A 20,294-nucleotide genomic window follows, 5' to 3' on the forward strand; every position below is an offset into this window, starting at 1 on the left:
ACGCTGGGATCACGCCCTGAGCCAAAGGCAGATGATTAATGACTGCACCACCCAGGCGCCCCTAGAAACTAAAATTTAAAAAAAGTAATATTTATAGTATCAAATATAGTATCAAAATCATGAAATATTTAGAATCGAATGTAATAAAATATTTATAAGAATTTATACAAAAAAACTATAGAAAACTGCTGAAAGAAATGAAAGAAGTAAGTGGACTCGCATACTATATTTACAGTATTGAAAGACCCAACATTGTAGAGATGTGAGTTTTTCCGAAATAGATTTGACACAATCCTAGTTAAAATATCAGCAGTATTTTTTTAAATAAAAACTGACAAGCTAATTATATATAATTATTACAAAACTTATATGAAAGTGCAGAGGGTATGAGTAGCAAAATTGAAAAGAAGAACAAAGTTGGAGGATTTATACTACTACTTCAGTTCAAGACTTACTATAAAGATATAGTAATCAAGAAAGTGTGATATTAGTGTAAGTATTGATATACAGATCAGTGAAATAGAATAGAGCTCAGAAATCGGCTCACAGATACACAGCCAATTGATATTCAGTACATACGCTGGGAAACTCAATGAAGAAAGCCTAGTCCTTTCAATAAATGGTACTATAAAAATTGGATACCCATATACTATACTCAAAAATCAATTCAAAGTGGGCCATAAATATAAACGTAAGATCTGAAACTGAATTATTTTAAAAGAAAGTATAGAAGGGGGGCCCCTGGGTGGCTAAGTTATTTTAACATCTAACTCTTGATTTCCGGTCAGGTTATGATCTCAGGGTCTTGAGATCCGTGTTGGGCTCCCCACTCAGTAGGGAGTCTGCTTGAGATTCTCTCTCTCTCCCCCTCGTCCCATCTCAAATAAATAAATAAATCTTTTAAATAATAATGATAATAATAATAATAAAGTATAGAAGAAAATCTTTAAGACCTTGAGTTAATCCAAGATTTCTTAGATTGACTGTAAAAAGCATAAGCCATAATAGAGAATAGTGCCAAAGTTAAAGTTATTGGTTTTCAAAAGAAACCAATTTACTTTTATTTTATTTAATTTAAAAAAAAATTTAAAAAGCCAAAGAATAAGAGAAAATATTTGCAAAACATTTCTGATAAAGGATTTTTACCCAGAATATATACAGAACTCTTAAAACTTAACAATAAAAGAAAATAAATGAGCCACTTAAAAATAAACAAAAGATAAACAAAAGAGAAGTAAACAAAAATAAATAAACAAAAGAGAATAGCCACTCCACCAAAAAAGATAAATAAGTAGCAAGTAAGCATATGAAAAGATACTCCACTAGTGTTTAGGGAAAAACAAATTAAAACTACACTAAGATTCCTATTAGGATGTTTTTTTCTTAAAGGCCTCATTTCTGTGTATGATTTTTAAAAAGGTAAACTTTACTCTGCATGATTATTGTCTCAATTACAGAACAGTATAGAAATAGCTCTTCCCTCAGACAAGATCTCTTATCTAGGATCAATGCTGTCAGTCTTCTTTCTTCAGTAATTAACCTTCCATTTGATAATAAACTCTCATCGTCCCATAATTATCCCTGTTCAAAACCTCAGACGAATCATATTGTGTCCTTTGACCTCAGTGTCCTCATTTGTAAAATGTAGAGTTTGGAACACAAAGTCCCTTCCAACTCTGTGATACTACTCTCCTAAAATTGAGATAACTTTTTGATAAAAATGAAGCAAAATTAGCCTCCTTCACCTACATTTAACCTATCTATGGTATGAATAGATGCATATAGGTACTGAATTCTGGGAAGACATACTTGTCATACAATTGTGCATATTAAAACTATCACATTTATTTTGATTACTTTTGTAGCCTTTTCCCCTGAGTCAAATTTTTACTGTAACTCTCATTACTGATAATCTGAACTTCACTAAAAGAATGGACCTTGATATGGTAGATGTGTGAGTATTGATTTAGGAATGTTGGACTCGTTCTTATAATTGGTACACATTTATGTATACAGTAAGTTATTTGTAATTAGGACTCAAGGACAAAGCAAGTTGGAACAATTTCAGTTAACTATTGAATAGTATAGTGGGAAAAGATCTTGCCCTGGATTTCAGAGTATCTTCGTTTTAGTTCTGGCTTTATCACTAACATTTCAGACTACTTAGACATACTCAGCCTTTATGTATTTATGTATGTTTGTATGTATGTATTTATTTTTAGAGAGAGAGCACGTGCACGGTGAGGGGGAAGGAGACAGAGACTCTTAGGCAGGTTCCACACCCAGCGTGGAGCCTGACACAGGGCTTAATCTCACCCTGAGATCATGACCTGAGCCAGTCAAGAGCCAAGTGCTTAATGGTCTGAGCCACCCAGGAGCCCCAGTACTCAACCTTCAGATCCTGGGCAATAATTTTATCTTACTTGGTTTTGATTTCCTCATCCTTAAATTTCTGAATCTGATTGGATTATCGCTAGGGTGCTTCTGTTTGAATAGTTTATTGCTTCTGTTTAGATTTATTACTTTCAGGCACATACAAAAATTTAAATTAGGCTAACTGTCTTATCGAGAACACTTTTAAATAACTCATTTTCTTTTACTGTATTATATTTACTGTTCATTTACCTGGTGGCAGGGCTTTCTATTACCTCCTACTCGGAGCGTTCTCCCTTTTGAACTCTCCTGCACAAAGCTGTCTTAGCATAATTCTGTACTGGGCCCATTCTTCCTGGGACTCAAGCTGCCCTCTCCCACCACTCTTTTTTTGTGTCCCATTAATTAATGGCGTGCCTGATAAATGAACCATTCTGTTAGGCAGAACACTTATTTTTTAAGGCTAAAAAAGGTCAACTAGTCCAAAACATTGGTTTTATAAAGATGCTGGAGTTGACAGAAATTAAGCAAATTTCCAAAATTATAGCAACAATTTCAGGACTACAAACCAGGGCTCTTGACTTCCCAGTCCTTTGTGTTTTCCATAATATCATAAGGCATTCCTAGAGCAAGTAGATGATGATAAAAGGGAGATTCGTATCAAGGTGGTGGTTAGGCATGTGTGTCTTTATTTCCCTCCCACCTCAAACATCATGGATGTCAAAAGATATAAAACAATACATTTTAAAAGGTGATGAGGGATAAAGCGTGTTATTGAAGAATTCCTGGAAGATAGCAAGCAGACAGGATCAGATTCATGAGTGAAAACGGTGATAATAATCAGTAGTAAGATTTATTAAGCATTTACTATGTACCAGGCACAGTGCTGAGTGTTATCATTTATTATTTAATCCTCAACACACACACACACACACACACACACACTCACTCACTCACTCACTCACTCGGGGGTAGGTTTTATTATGATCTTTGCCTTACTGTAAAGGAAACTCAGCTAAGTTGAGACCCCCTTCTAATACCCATGCCCAAACCCCTCAGCTTCCCTGCCTCTCTGGTTCCTGTCTCCTTTCTAATCACTGTGATATTCTGGCAGAACAGAGAAGACTAAAACTCTAAAGCATGAACCTAGAGAGAGCAGTGCACAGGGATGGGCACATTCTCCCAGTGAAGGCCAGAGAAGAACCATAAACTCACATACAGAGGGCAGAAGAGATCCCTGGCACAAACACTTGGTGATCGATTGAAGAACTGAATTGATAGAGTGAATCCCATCTCTTTGCTTACTTCTCTAGACTTCAAAACAGCAACAGTTGTCCCCAGGTTAAAACTTCCAGCATTACTCTCTAAAGCAAGACATTTGGATTCTGGAGTAGGAGCTGAGGTGAGAAAAGCAGAGCAATATCCCCAGATGTTTTTCAAAGGCCAGGAGCAACTGAGCCATCATACCCAGTGACAAACCGTCTCTTTATTACCCTTTGCTGAAGAGTCCATTCCTCAGCTACTTGCATATTTACTCTGGAAATAGGCTTTTATTATTAGAGACTATCCATTCACAGATAGATGGGAACGCCTATTTGATTATAGAAGCATATAGTAAGTTATTAAGTATGCCTATTAAATAAAGCAAAAAGAAAAATCACTGACTCTTTGAGATTGACCATCTTTATGAAGATATATATATATTTATATAGTTATATACAATTATCCCAGAGGAGATAGACTTCGTAGAACAGATTGCATTCTTTAAAAATAAGTATCAGAAAAATCAAGAAAATAATAGGCTGAAGTGAAGAAGAGACAATCATAGAGAAAAATTTTGAGAATAAGAGATGAAAGGTATAAGGAACCTACCAGAGTTGAATTATGGACTACAGTAGTGAAAATGGCAAAACGCTAGAAAGAGGAAATACTAGGGAAACATTTAGAAAAATATGGCAAAATAATATTAAAATATCAGTCAAACTAGAATTTAAGCCAAAATTAAATGTGACAAGGATGATACTTAATTTAGAGAAAAATTACTGAGAATGTATTTGCATCCTAAACCCTTACATACCTAGCATCAGAGTTTTGAAATACATGTGTATGAGACAAAAACTAATGGTGGGAAAAATTAGCAATCACACAACTTTCTCAGAGATTAACAGCTCAAATAGACGAAAAATGTAAGACTATTTGAGATTTCAATAAATCACTTAACGAGCTTGAGTACACATATTATATAGGTTTATATATGTATTATCTATTGTCTTCAAGCATCTGTGGAATATTTACCATGTATGACTCCAAAAATGTTATTAAAATCCCAAATGAGAAGTGACACAGTAATTTTTTCTCTGATCGATATATAACAAAATCACAAAGTAAAGATAAAAGCATAGTCCTTTTAAAACCATTCCCTTGGTACCTTTTTTTTTTTTTTTTTCTCCAAATAACATTTACTTTAGGGGCATCTGGGTGGCTCAGTCAGTTGAGAGACTGACTCTTGGTTTTGGCTCAGGTCATGATCTCAGGGTTGTGAAATTGTGCCCCAGGTTGGGCTCCCTGCTCAGAGGGGAGTCTGCTTGGGATTCTTTCCTTCTTCCCCCTCCGCCTCCCCCTGCCCCACTCATGGGCTCACATGTGTGTGCACTTTCTCTCTCTTTCTCTCAGATAAATAAATAAATAAAATCTTTTTTTTTTTTAAAGAAGACTTACTTAATATGAAGTCAAAATTAAGCAGTAGAGAAGAAAGAAATGATCCACTCTGTCAAAAGAAGAAAGATATAGCTATGGTGGGATTCTGAGGAAAGATGCAGAGTCATGAACACACCCATAAACCTAAACAAACTATAAAGAAGGAAGTAATAAGGATATTAGTACGTAAATAATAATGAAACAAAGTATATTTCACAAAACCAAATGCTGGATTTTTGAAAAGATCAATACCATGAATGAAAGGTTTTCATGTTTGATCAAGAAAAAGAGCATTGGTACAAATTTAAAAAAGAGAAAATCAGATGGAATGTACATTCTAGGACTGTAAGACAATGAAGTGATAGAGAATTGAAATAGCCCAATAGCAGAAGAAACAAAAGAAAAGCTAAAACATACCCTAAGGTCCTAGTTTCAAATGAATTTACAAAGATCTGTCCTTCAAAGAACAGGAACTTCTAAAGTATTTGAACTATTCCACAGTATACATTAAAATTAATGGAAAAATAATATTTGGTAACTCAGTATATTAGTCATGATTTTTTTTTTTTTAAAGAGAGAGCAGGTGAGAGAGAGAGAGCATGAGTTGGGAGGCACAGAGGGAGAGGGAGAGAATCTTAAGCAGGCTCTATGCTTAGCACAGAGCCCATTGTAGGGCTCGATCTCATGACCCTGAGATCACATCTGAGCTGAAGAGTCAGATGCTTAACCACCTGAGCCACCCAGGCAGTCCAAGGATTCTATTAATTCTAATATAAAGAATGATCTGATGACAGAGTAAATGATTATCATAAAACTAAAATTTTATAGAATGGAATCACTATATACCCATGATTACAATTCTTGATAAAATAATGAATTTTAGGACTTAGAAAATTAAATAAAATAGCTGCTTCCAATTTTAATCTAAAGTTATTCACTTAGTTAAATTATTTTGAATCATCTTTGAAATTTTTCATTTTAATTTTCGGAAAAAATGATTGGTAATAGAAAGTTTTAAGAGATTTTTTTTAAACAAAGAGAAAGTATCTAAAGCACAGGACTGGGATTCAGACTTACCGTATAAACCCACAAGATGTGACTTTATTGTATGATTAGGAAAAAACACTCAAGTTCATTTTTGATAATCTTTAATTTTACCCAATACTTCATAAAACTATACTTAAACCAAATAACTCTCCATTAGTTACTGGTAGTTTGCTATGCAAATGCAGTAAATTACTAAACAATTACTTTTCCTCCTCTATTCCCAAGATTTGGTTTACAAAAGAAACATCAATAGAAAGTCTGAGAAAGCAGCCCCAGGGAATCTAACATAATGAAGAGAAACTCATTAGTTCATGTGTTTCCCTTGGAAGTTTGAATCATCTTAATAGTAATCATGTTCTCAAGAAAATACATAAACTATTCACCAGAGCAATTTCCATGTAGTCCAAGCTTCATCTTGTCCTATGAACATCTTTAACAGGTGTAGATAGCACCACACTAACCTCACCACACAATTCCCAAAGTAACTAAGAAACTGGATGACAGTATGATATAGTAGCGAGAACGTAGAAGAGGAAACATATTGTTAAGTAGCTTGATAGTAGAATAATATATCAAAGTATCAGTTTGGATAAAAACATTCATCCATTTTCTAGAATAGGAGATACTTGAGGACATGAGAAGTAAAATTTGTAAGGTTTCTTTATAATAAGCTCTCTGAAAACACCCAATTTGATTGGGTGTCTCTCCAGCAATTTCTTGATAAGGTCTTTCCCTTCCAATTTCCTGAGCACTATGAAAAAGGGAATTGGGGTTTACTAACGATAATGACAAAAAAAGCCTCCCAATTTTACGATACGTACAGGTGCAATCACTACCAATATGAAAGCTCGGTTGCTTTTTTATGTACTAAGCTAGGGAAGTATTATAGAGCCTAAGGGTCCACATCATTTTGGGTCTAGTATTTTAAGATGTCAAATAATAATTATTTTACTAACCTTCATTGAGGAATCATTAGACGGAGAAGGAGTTGTGGAAAGAAAGGTAACAATACATAGCCTTTAATTTTAAGGTAAACGTAAAACTCTGTGAAAGAGGTTCTGTGCTTTCATCCAGCTGGACCTAAGGTCAGTTGAGGTCGTAAATGAAGCATAAGAAAAATAATAGTGTGGATAGGCAGGCTGGGTAGCTGGGGGTGCACTATCGAGGTATCCTAATTGTTAATCTGCATGCGGTGGTTTTATTGTATTCCTCCAGTCATACACCCAGTGTACTTACTTGGCTAATGAGTACATGTTCATTGTCTTCATGTTCTAAGAAACTTCAGAAACTGTCTGCATACAAAACACCGTAGTCCGAACAACGTATTTTAAAATACCTCCCCAGAGAGCTTAAAATAAGACTTCTCTAAATTTTTTCCCAAGTGCTAGAATGAACTTTGATACACTTTTAAGTCATACCCACTGGTTCTTGCTCCTCCTGCTCATGGAAGGAAGATTAAGTTTGATCATTAAGGAAAGATAGAGTCCAGTCCCTTAAGTTCTCATTTTCTTAGAGTTCACATTTTGTAAGAAATCTAAATAAATCTTGTCAGTAAGTCCTGACACAAGTATCACGGTTAACTAGTGAATACAAATACTAGATAAATGTAACAAGAAAATTTAGTTTCATACAATCAATTCCATTCAACAAACACTTAAGTGCCTACAATTGCCATGATTCTGTATTGGATACAATGGCATATACAAACATTAGTAGGACACAGATGTTCTAGTATTTAGCATAGAAGAGGACTGTAGATTATTCAGCTTCTTTCAGACAGGGAAAGACAGATTACATTTTGTTCAGGTCTAATCCCTCATAGGTTCCCAAAACACAATCAAATCAGCTGTTCATTTGCATGGATGCCGAGAAGGTTGGAAATAAGAAACTATGGACTGAGCTAATTTCACTGTCATTAGGAGTAAAGTTATAGTTGGCTGTAACGGTGTACAGACATGGATGTAAGATTAAATAGAAAAGTGAGGTGATAATATAGAAGGGAAGGGAAGACATCAAATATAACAGAGATAAAAGAAAGTTCAAACAAAAAAGGAACGTGCAACTTTTGATTTCTTGAGGTCTCAGGTAGTGGTAGGCAAATCAAGATTCAGTTTTAGCTGCTTGGGAAAATTAGATGAATTTTAAAAAGGGGAGGGTGGGTGTGGAGAAAGAAGAAAAGAAAAAGAAGAAATGCTGATTATAGTTCCTAGAAAAACTGGAAACATTACTCATTCTGACCACGTAATGGATTGTTTAACAAAGAAAACTGTATCTTAAGCTTTGTATACCTAAAGATTTGTTTATTGGGTAAGTAATCACTTTCAAATGAAATAGGTACCTTCCATTTCAGAGAATCTCTTAGCAACTACAGCTTTTCATTTCCTAGCATAAATTGTTCCCTTGGTTGTGGTAGGTTTGGCAAACACTTTAGTCTGGGCCAGGATTTTGTCATTCTATAAATTCGTGATTTAAAAATTCTAGTATTGTCAAACTTTTTTTGTTTTATGCTCCAACATCATCCCAAATCCCATGAAGAAAAATCATTCTGTTTTTGATAAATACATAAAGTAGGATATTTTTAAGAACATAATGAGTGAAGTTTTTAATTTGAGTGCAGTTAAATTGGGCTAATTCTTTTTTCGGGTTTACCAGTTAGTCAGCATATAGGAACATGGCAAGTTGTTGGTGGATCAAAGCAGAGATGATTGGCAGATGAGGACACACTGATTATCATGTCTCATTGGTAACCTGTAAAGTGAGAGCGTTTCCTTTCATAAACAGAGTAATGGAAGTGCAAGGCATTATTGGCCATTTATTTTATTGTGTTGGTACATATGCTCTGCTGTACCCCATTAAATTTTTAAACTGACCATTTACGTGCCTAGTGGGAGCTGATAAGTAAGTAGTGAGGAATTTTGCAACCCAGTGATGTACTGGTAATTTGAAACTGGCCATGGTAGGAGTATTTACATAACAGAAATCCGAGAGTGCTACCAATCAGGACTTTTGTCTTGTTTTGTTTTGTCTTTTTGTTTCGGAGAGCTGGTTGATGATTATTTACCAGGATGCCACCCTTGCTATTGCTCTGCACCTCTCTCACCATGTGGCCTGGACCCTGGTTTTGCGCGCGTTCTTCTAACATGTAGACTTGCTCCCCTTAGTTTAGGGTCTTTGCCCTTGCTATTCTCTGTCTGGATGGCCCTCTTTTGGATTTCCATAAGGCTGGCTCCTTCTTAACAGTCAGGTTTCACGCCAAATGTCACCTTTCCAGAGAGGCTTTCCAAGTCTATCTTAATCAAAGGACCATCATAGGTGACTCAACATCAACCTTAGCTCTGCAACCTAGAACAGTGCCTTAAAAGTTATGTGCTCGTGTATCAGTTAGCTTGTATCTGGTTGCAAGACACAGAAAACCAAACAGTAAAGCCTGTATTTGTCTCGTAGGCAGGAATCGGTGCGGCACGCTTCAAGGCTAGTACAACAGCTCAGTGATGACGTCAAGGGCTGGGCTCCTTTCTTTTTCCTGCTCCACCTTCCTTAACATGTGAAGGTTCTTTGCATGATCACAAACTGGGGAAAGACGAAGGGCGCAAAGACCAAATTGCTGAAGGCATATGTTAGCAGTTTGTCCATTTAAAAAGCCTTCTGGGACACAAACTGAGGGTTTGGGGGGAGCGGCTAGCCCGGTGATGCATATTGAGATGGGCACGTATTGCATGGTGTTATGCGCAAACAGTGAATCATGGAACACTACATCAAAGACTAATGATGTACTGTATGGTGACTAACATAACATAAATAATAATAATAATAAATAAAATTTAAAAAATTAGGGGCGCCTGGGTGGCACAGTGGTTAAGCGTCTGCCTTCGGCTCAGGGCGTGATCCCGGCGTCATGGGATCGAGCCCCACATCAGGCTCCTCTGCTGTGAGCCTGCTTCTTCCTCTCCCACTCCCCCTGCTTGTGTTCCCTCTCTCGCTGGCTGTCTCTGTCTCTGTCGAATAAATAAATAAAATCTTTAAAAAAAAAAATTTTAAAAATTAAAAACCTTCCTAGAAGCCATACCCAATGACTTTACAATTAGAACAATTGCCCAAATGACAGGAGTCTGGAAAGAGAAGTATGTTTGCTTTCCAGCTTTTGTAGTAGAAGGAAAGGGACATGAGGGTTTTAGATGGCTTTCGAGTAGATAATTCATATTGTTTGCCACGGTACCCAATAAATGTTTATGGAATTAGTGAACAATATGCTTTAAATGACCCAGCTCCATCTTCATCCAAGTTCCAGATGGAGATGAGTCATAGGTCAGATTCTGCAGTCTAAATGTCAGTCAAGTTAATAAAAATTCATCATTAAGGAAAAAGAAAACAATAATTGGGTTATTCCAGATCACTGGAAGCTCATGCCACTTAAGTTTCAGTATTTTCTTGTTTTGGGTTGTAATGTCCAACCTACCTTATAGGAAATCTTTCCAAAATAGGTTATCTTACTATCAACAGATAGTTGATGATTTGATCATTTTTCAATAATCAAAATATGTTATCAGGGGCACTTGGGTCGTTCAGTTGGTTAAGCGCTCAACTTTTGGTTTTGGCTCAGGTCATGCTCTTGGATTTGTGGGATTGAGCCCTGTGTCGGGCTCTATGCTTAGTGTGGAGTCTGCTTCAGATTCTCTCTCCCTCTGCCTCACTCTCTCTCTCTCTCTCAAATAAATAAATAAATAAATAAAATCTTTAAAAAATATATTATCAATATAAACACATTGATTATACCATAGTGTTATCACTGTTTGCCCTAGCTTACAATGGTCCATGATGCTATATTAAAAAATTTTTTGCCATACCTTTATTGTTTTATTTGTAATCCCTTTTCTGTGGCAGGATAGAGCAAATAAATAAGAGCATGGGCACTGGAGTCAAACACATATGGTTTTGGATCCTGGCCGTATCATTTACTAGTTGTAGATAATTCATCTTTCTGAGACTTAGTTATTTGTTATTTTTCTTTAACTACACAGTGGAAACAATAGTAATTCTTTTATATATTGGTGAGGATTTTGCAAAATGATATAAACAGGGTAAATAAGCACTGAACAGATGATGACCTCACCTTGTTATGGATCACATATTAAACTATTAATAGTAACCTAAAGAGTCTATCTGTGATCTGCTTCCTGCATCAGCCCCATCTGAGAGGACTACTAAAAGAGCAGATTTCAAGGTTTAACCCTCAACATCTTTTTTTAAATCTCAATTTTTAATAATAAATAGTCCAGACTTAAATTTTTATGTTGACTAAAATTTGAGAACCACTGCTTTCAGCCCTCAAGCAAGGATTTGTTGATCAGATTAGTTTAATCTCTGTTAACGATCTTGGAGAAGTGCTGGGAATGATTTTAAGAATATGGATTCCTGAATGACATCTCAATGTAGCCCAGATTCTCCATTACTGAGATTCAAGTCTTAACTTTACAACTTACTGTTTCCCTGGGGAAGTCATTCCAACTCTATTGGTCACAGTTTCCTTTTCTGTAAAATGGGGATAATAATAGTACCTACCTCATAGTGCTGTGAAGAGGAGTAAAATGTTTAAATCAGTGCCATACTAAATACTGGGTATAACAGCTATTACTATTATAAGTAGCATTGATATTAAGATCCCTGGGGTGTATGTTGAGATTCCATATCAGTGTTTCTCAATATGGCCACACATTATAATCACTGAGGAGCTCTGAAGATCCTGATGTCAAGGCTATACCCTGGAACAATGAAATAAAAAATATATGTAGGTAGGATCTAGGTATGTGGTTTTATTTTTTTCCAGTGTTCCCCGGTGACGACAGTGGGTAGCCAAGACTGAAAACCACTCCTCCCTGCCATTTAAAAGCTCTCCAGGTGATTCTGGTGATCAGACAATACTACCTGAGAGGTATACTGGCAAATGGAATAGGGGTTAATCTTTATTGAGGCAGGAAAGATTAAGAGCTCAGCGTCCGACCAGGAAAGCCTGCAGAGCATAGCGCTATTATAAAAGTACTGAATGCTGAAGGCAAAAGCTGCTAAAAGAAAAGCTGTGAATGGAATAAAAATAAAAGGCACAGGGTTTAGAATCACTCCGATCTGGACTCCAGGCTCAGATCTCCTGTTTGTTAATGAGGTACTTAAAACTCTGTAGAAGCCTCAATTTTCTCATTGCGAAATGTAAATATTTACTACCACATAAAGGTTGTTGTAAGGATAAAACGGGTTAAAGATGCATACAATGCCCTCTACTTCATAGACATTAAATGTTTATTGTTATTGTTGCTTTTAGAAGTGAGGATTAATGAAGGGCTAAAATTAACAACACAGGAAACAACAGATGTTGGTGAGGATGTGGAGAACAGGAACCCTCTTACACGGTTGGTGGGAACGCAAACTGGTGCAGCCGCTCTGGAAAAGAGTATGGAGGTTCCTCAGAAAGTTAAAAATGGAACTACCCTACAATTCAGGAATTGCACTACTAGGTATTTACCCAAGAATACAAAAATACGAATTCAAAGGGATCCATGCCCCCTGACGTTTACAGCGGCAGCATCTGCAGTAGCCACATCAAGGAGAGAGCCTAAATGTCCATCCACTGATGAACGGATAAAGAAGATGTGGTGTACATATGTACACACACTCACACTCACACACACACGCGAATATTACTCAGCCGTAAAAAGGAATGAAATCTTGCCATTTGCAACAACGTGGATGGAACTCAAGAGTGTTATGCTAAGCGAAATAAGTCAGAGAAAGAGAAATACCATATAATTTCACTCATACGTGGAATTTAAGAAACAAAACAAATGAGCATGGGGGGAAAAGGAGAGGCAAACCAAGAAACAGACCCTTAACTATAGAGAACAAACGTGGTTACAGGAGGGGAAGTGGAGGGGGGAGTGGGGGAAGTGCATTAAATAGGTGATGGACATTAAGGAGGGCACTTGTGATGAGCATGGATGTTGTATGTGAGGAATAAGTCACTAAATTCTGTACCTGGAAGACTGTAGTAACATTATTTGGTGACATGTTAACTACACTTACTGCATGAGCACTGAGTAGTGTATAGCATTCTTGAATCAGGCTGCTGTATGCCTGAAACCAACACCACACTGTATGTTAATATTTCAGTATTAATTTATCAATATTAATTGATTAATATTGATATATTAATTGAGTAATATTAATACATTAATATTGATTAATATTAAAATATTAATATGTTATATTTCAACATAAATTATATTAGTAATATCTATTAAAATAAAGAAGTTAGGATGAATGAAATCCAGGATACGAGAAGGAGTGGGGGGCAAGGGTAACACGCCCGCATTTGCTTAGATAATGGGGTAAATGGTGGAGGGATGAACCTGAGAGTTGGCAGGCCAGAGGAGGGGCTGGTTTCAGGAAAATATTCTGAGATCTTCTTGTTTTCATGGTTTGTCTGGCAGCCTTCCTAGTCCTTATCTAATAATATACCTCCTAGGCTGAGCTAAACTAGTAAGCCCAAACTTCTATATTAGTAACCTGATTTGGGAGAATAGTTTCATGAAGTAAATGCAAGAGATTCTGAATAAGAACCTTGAAGGGGACTCCTAGATAAAGTACGCACACTATTGCATTGGTTTTAAGAACAAGTATTTTGCTGGCTCTGAGGCTTCTTTTGCTCCCTTCCAGATGCTGGCCTTGCAGGTTTCAGGTACTCTTATGGAGCTAAAGGGAATCAGAATTCCATTGAAAACTCCAGTCTCATCCAGTTTATTACTCACCAGCCCTGCAGCACCAGCCAGGTCTGGGGTGGCGGCACATGATTTCTCCCACTTTTGGTCCTTAGATTTCTTTTGGCTTTTACCAACTGCTGTATATCCCATGACCTCATCCTGCTCGATTCTCTTGGGTGGGTTCCAGCAAGATGGTTCAGTCTCCAGTGGGCTCTGCTTTCCAATTCTCTCCCTCTGATCAGATAGGCATAGAGGGCAAGCAGGCCACCAAGTCCATTGCCTGTGCAACCAGGAAAGATTCTAGTCTCCCTTCTTGCAGTCACCTCCAGTAGCTACCACTGGTTCTATTGGGGACACTCCTCGGTGGATAGAAGAGAAGCAAAGACTTAGCATTTTGACCCAACTTAATGACAAAACACTTCTCCATGAGTTTTCTTTCCTCTCACAATTACCTCTTAATAAGGACTGGAAGAGGCCTATAGTGTAATGTAATAGGGCTGGCCCAGCTTTTAATAGGATGTGCCTGGTTTCTTGATGGCTTTTTTTTGAATAATATTTCTTAGCCTTGGATGGTCATAGGAATCATCTGAAAGCTTAAACAAACAAACAAGCATACAAACAAAAATCCTGATGACTGGATCCCAGTCTTAGAGATTTTGACTTAATTACTCTGGGGTAGCAGGCTGGTTTAAAAACTCTGCAGGTGAGGGGCGCCTGGGTGGCACAGCGGTTAAGCATCTGCCTTTGGCTCAGGGCATGATCCCGGCGTTCTGGGATCGAGCCCCACATCAGGCTCCTCCGCTATGAGCCTGCTTCTTCCTCTCCCACTCCCCCTGCTTGTGTTCCCTCTCTCGCTGGCTGTCTCTATCTCTGTCAAATAAATAAATAAAATTAAAAAAAAAAAAGCTCTGCAGGTGATTCTGACGACAACCTTTCTAAGGAGCACTGTTTTAGAATGGGCTAGTACTTTACACCAATTACTTTCATCCATTGCCTTTTACCGGTCATTCTGAGACTCCTGGAAAAACCCCATGCAATGTTACACAGGGTATTAAAGAATAATGGAAATGCAAGGATTCCTGGAATGCTGGGACCCATAGGAACCTGAAAGATCATTTTATTTACTTTCTCAACAAATGGGGTCTGTGAACCAACAACTTCGGAATCACTTGAAGTGTTTGTTTAAAAGGACAGTTCCTAGGGGCGCCTGGGTGGTTCTGTCAGTTAAGCCTTTGCCTCCAGCTCAGGTCATGATCTCAGGGTCCTGGGATCAAGCCCCAAGTGGGGTCCCTGCTTAGCGGGGAGCCTGCTTCTCCCTCTGCCCCTCCCCCTGCTTATGCTCGCTCTCTCTGTGTCAAATAAACACATAAAATCTTAAAAAAAAATAAATCAGAAGCCAATTGCTGGGCCTTATTTTCACACTTTCTGAATTAACTTCTCCAAAGTGGGGGTGGAGGGTCAAGAACATATGTTTTAATAACCTCCCCCACGTGATCGTTAGGCACATTCATGGTTTAGAGCCATTAATCTGTATCAGAGCTTTTCAACCGTGGCTGCACATTAGAATCACACAGAGGCTATGAAAATACCCGTGCCAAGTAGACCAGTGGTTCAACCCTGGCTGCACATTAGAATCACATAGAGGCTATGAAATACCCGTGCCAAGTAGACCAGTGGTTCAACCTTGGCTGTACTTTAGCATCACCTGGAGGGTTTTTGAAAGCCCCATGCCCAGGCCCTGCACTGTGCCAATCACATCAGAATCTCTGGGGTGGGACCCAAGCATCTATGGTTTTTACAACTCCCTGGGCGATATTAATCTACAGTTAAGGTTGAGAACCAGTGTTCTGAATATTCTGGTTTAATTTGGGGGACGGGTGGGAGGGGGAAGGGAGTCTCAGGCATTAATAATTTTTCAATGTGTCCCAGATAATTGTAATGTGCAGCCAAGTGTGAGAATTCCTGAGTATTCAGGTTGGAGTCATTTTCCACTTTTCTGAACTTCCCTCAGTGTGGTTTCTCAGTGGCCTTTAGCCTACAGATGTAGTCTTGCCTCCTCCCCCACACTGCCAGTCTTGACCAAGGAGGTCTAGTGTCATGAGAAGTTATGTGTCCTTCTAGACACAAACCTCTAACCCCTGTTTTTCTGAGTTAGTTTCATTAATTAATCCATTACTCATTCAGTAAGTCTGTATTAAACTTCTCATATTTGTCAAGTACTCTGCATTGAAGCATGGATACAATGGCAAATAAGATATCACTCCTGACACCTCAAGAAGCTTATAGATTTGCAAGGGTAAAGGATATACATGCAAACAGAGGCATAGCAGAAAGTAGTAATTATTACAGTGAATGAGTGAAAAGAGAACTGTGGGAAAACACAGGAGAGCAACTTAATCTGCCTTGGAGAATCAGGAAAGACATGTCTAAGGAGATGCTATTTAAGCCGTCTTCCCATGTGATTTAAAACACCTTCCATGATGTGATTTCTCTCTACTTCATTTCTTGCTACTCTTGCCTTGGTTTCAACTTGAGCCATACCAAACTCCTTTCAGGTCTCTGAATGCCCCACACTCTCCTGACAAGACTTAAATCTGCACTGATTTGCCTGGAACGTTCTTCCCCTTTTTCTCTACCTACATCTCCTATGTAAGACTCTGTTTAGCTATTAATTCCATGAAGAGGCCTTTCCTGGGCTCCCAAATGGTGATAAATGCCTTTGTTATACAGCCATGCGCTAACCTGTAGTGATTCTTTTAAGGACATGCCCACTTTACTGCGTGTCTGTGACCCCTCGAACCTATAAATGTCATGAAAATGACGACAAGCCTCGGTGTCCTTTACCACTGTGTCCTGTGCATAGCACAGTGCCTGGCATTACTGGATGAATTACTTAATTGTGTTCCAGGAACAGGGGATGATGTGTGCAAAGCCCTACAGGTTGGAATTCTGTGCCACATCCTAGAATAGCAAAAATTTTGGATGTCCAAAGTAAGAATGGGCAGGGAAGAATTTTTAGAGATGAGTCAGAAGAGGTTGGTTGTTAAGGGACTTGAATGTAACCCTACATGGTCTGAATTTCACCTTGTAGGCAGTGGGAAGCCAGAGAAGGTGTTTTGTGGGGGAGGATAATAATGAGGTTTGTCATTCAGGATAGTCACTCTGGAAGCAAAGTGGAGGATGGAATGAGCAAGAAAATGCTAATTTAAAGAACAGTTGGGAAATGTTCCAGTACTATGAGTGAAAAATAATAAAGGCTTTTCTGAAGTAATCAAACAAAAGGGCTCCATTCAAAAGGCATATTTGAGATGGCATCTTCAGCCATCACTGACTAACTGCATGTGGGGGTGAATGTGAAAGATGATGCCATTGTCTAGCTTGGAGAGCAGGCTGGATGGGGGTGCTATTCATGGAATTATGGAATATGGAAAGAGAATAGCTAGCTTCAGGAAAAAAAATAATGAGCTCAATTTTTTAACATGTGGAGAGTTCCACATACCTGTGGGCATCTAGTTATGCAACTTCTGTGCAGTTAGAAATGCATAAAATTCTCAGGTTGGTAACTTACTGATTGTGGATACCGCTGGTATTGTCCAATTGACTTCCAGTTTATGTACTAAAAGACAAACTTTTCAAACTGGCAGTGTTGTGTTGATTTCATGATTTTTTCTTCACTGGCCCACAGTTGGCAATCAGTTGGCAAGGAAGAGTCTCCGTTAAAGTCACTTACTGGTTATTTTCTTTGATTAGATACGTACATGTATGCCAACCCCACCTAAATTCTGAGGAGGTAATGGTTTTATTATAGGTAGCAATGCTGTTATAGTCTTCTCATTTGATTGTGAGTTCAGAAAGGAAGTGTGTCTTATTCTTTTTGTTACATTTAGTGCCTGGTCTAATAGGAACACAAATTAGTGGATGGATGGATGGATGGATGGATGGATGGATGAATTTATAATCTGATGGCAGGGTATGGGATGCTTTCTGGAGCTAAACATTTAGGAGCTGAAAACCTTCTATCTTATACATAAATACCTAAGTGACTCTTCACTGAGCCATTGACTACAACAACAGGTAGAAGAGATCACCATAAGTATTTTTAAAATGGCCTTTCATCATATCATTTTTTCTTGGCAGTACAAAACCACCCTGGGAATTTTAAAGCTGTGAGTATAAAAGACAATGTTTTTTGGTACATTAACCTTTGATAATGTCAAGTAAAGGAGGAACATTTAACTTAATTGTTACAGAAAATTCTTTTGCTTGGTACTGTCCTAGAAGCTCGTAGGTGGGTACACCATCAGATTCTTTAGAAAGATAACCTTATGGACCATAGGAAGAGGCTGGAGGAGAAGAAAGATCTCTTTGAACGGACGAGAGATGATGATGAGGGCTTAGAATAATAGAATAGCAGTTAAATGGATAGAGCCCATTAGTTAATTAATTAATTCATCAAATATTTATTCACTGTGGTTTTTTTTTTAAGATTTTATTTATTTATTTGACAGAGAGAGACAGCTAGCGAGAGAGGAAACACAAGCTGGGGGAGTGGGAGAGGAAGAAGCAGGCTCCCAGTGGAGGAGCTTGACGTGGGGCTCGATCCCAGAACACCGGGATCACGCCCTGAGCCGAAGGCAGACACTTAACGACTGTGCCACCCAGGCGCCCCTAGGGATTCACTGTGTTATACCAGACTCTGGGATGCAAAGATGACCAAACTTAGATAAGTTCCTACCCTGTAAGAGTTTATCAGTAAGTAGAAGAAATGTACATTGATCAAATCATGACATTAATAGATGTAAAATTGCAGATGTAATAAATGTAGTATGGGAAAGGAAAAGTCAGACTGCAGACAGCATCTTGGAGGTAAAATTGACAGGACTTATTTGGTTATTAGGATATCAATAAAAGACATGTTTCCTACTCTTCTTTCCTGAAAGAATATTCAAACTGATTTGCGTGACAGAAATAACATACGTGAAATGCCACCAAAGAAGACATATTCAGTGATGAATTGTGTAGAACAAATTAAAATGACTTTTTACCAAAAGATTAGATCAATAAGCTATGAATTTTAAGTTGCGATTTTGCAATGCATTCCACTTATTTTTCATTGCACCACTCAACCGGAATGATAGTACTTTGCTGATGAGATACGGTTGACTCTAGATCTCTCTATTTTGATTTTTTTTTTCAGATGTTGCCAGAGCAATTGAATTACTGGAAAAACTACAGGAATCTGGAGAAGTACCAGTGCACAAGCTGCAATCCCTCAAAAAAGTGCTTCAGAGTGAGTTTTGTACTGCTATTCGAGAGGTATGACACTAAAATTTTAATCACTTAGATTTAGGCATATGTCTTCTGAAGAGAAAACATGTCTTTTCCACACAAACAGTTAAATAGTTAAGACTGGAGCTACATCTAAGCTTTCTGTTTTTAGATCCTTGGACAGATGATAAAATACGATTTAGTCTGCTAAATTCTTAAATTAGATCCAGTCAGGATTTATACATTCGTATAAAACCAAATGTTAACCTTATGATACCAATGAGGTCACTGCCTCAGCAGGTAACTATCACTTACTTGTAGTCTAAGTTATTTAGTGGCCACATGAAGTCATACGGAAATTCAATTTAAAATAGTCATAATTCGTGAGGGTTGAGCTTTTCTTAAAAGAACGCTCAACTGAATCTTAGATAAATCTGGAAGAGTAACCTCCTACAGACTAGTGTTATAGTTATCCAAACATTGCTGTCTAGTGCAGTAATGGAAAATCTCTGAACAGACTGATATGCTCTTCTAACAAATCTTTGTAATGTTTTCCTTGCTAGTGGTTGCAAGAAGCCTAACGTAAAACAAGTGTGTAGAAATGACTGAATTTTGTATTGACTTGTGGTGGACTTGACTAGTCCACTAATGAATTTAACTGGTTACAATAGAGGTCATTTGGGATGTATACCCCATATTCTTTTTTGAATAAAATAATATTAAGTAAGCCCATCATTTCCTCCCCATCAGGTACTAAGTAATAATTCATTACTTAGAACCTAAAGTCCATAAATCCAGCATATCTGCTTTGCTAGAAATCCCCAATAATAAATTATCTATAGTCATTCTCTCTAAAGCCAGTTGAACCCGGTGACTACCTGGAGAGTTGGTTCTAATGGAGGACATACACCTGACAAGGAATACTTGTTATCAACTTCCCTTCCTCCTTGCAATTCCACCTGTAGCTAAGGCACTTATTTTTACCTCAATAATGCTAATATATGAGTAGTCACTGCGTGGGAAAGACCTAGGTGACTAAGATGGAGACGTACAAAACCTCTTTCACTACAAATTCAAACTGTAGCCTAGCCAGTGTGGTTACAATTTGGATTTTGCTGAGATTTGACTTAGACTGTGCTTGTGCTAAATCTTTATCAGGTG

At 37.8% G+C, this 20,294-nt stretch overlaps 1 protein-coding gene across 2 annotated transcripts in view; it reads left to right on the forward strand.

Moving 5' to 3' along the window:
- LIN7A (lin-7 homolog A, crumbs cell polarity complex component) overlaps positions 1–20,294 on the forward strand; it is a 122,280-nt gene that overhangs the window by 23,046 nt on the left and 78,940 nt on the right. For both annotated transcript variants that reach the window (XM_057316357.1, XM_026499960.4), the window contains exon 2: positions 19,063–19,181. In XM_057316357.1, coding sequence (XP_057172340.1) covers positions 19,063–19,181 — 119 coding nt within the window. The remainder of the gene's footprint in view (positions 1–19,062; positions 19,182–20,294) is intronic.

The sequence above is a fragment of the Ursus arctos genome, unplaced genomic scaffold, assembly GCF_023065955.2.
Source record: "Ursus arctos isolate Adak ecotype North America unplaced genomic scaffold, UrsArc2.0 scaffold_21, whole genome shotgun sequence".
Lineage (NCBI taxonomy): Eukaryota > Metazoa > Chordata > Mammalia > Carnivora > Ursidae > Ursus > Ursus arctos.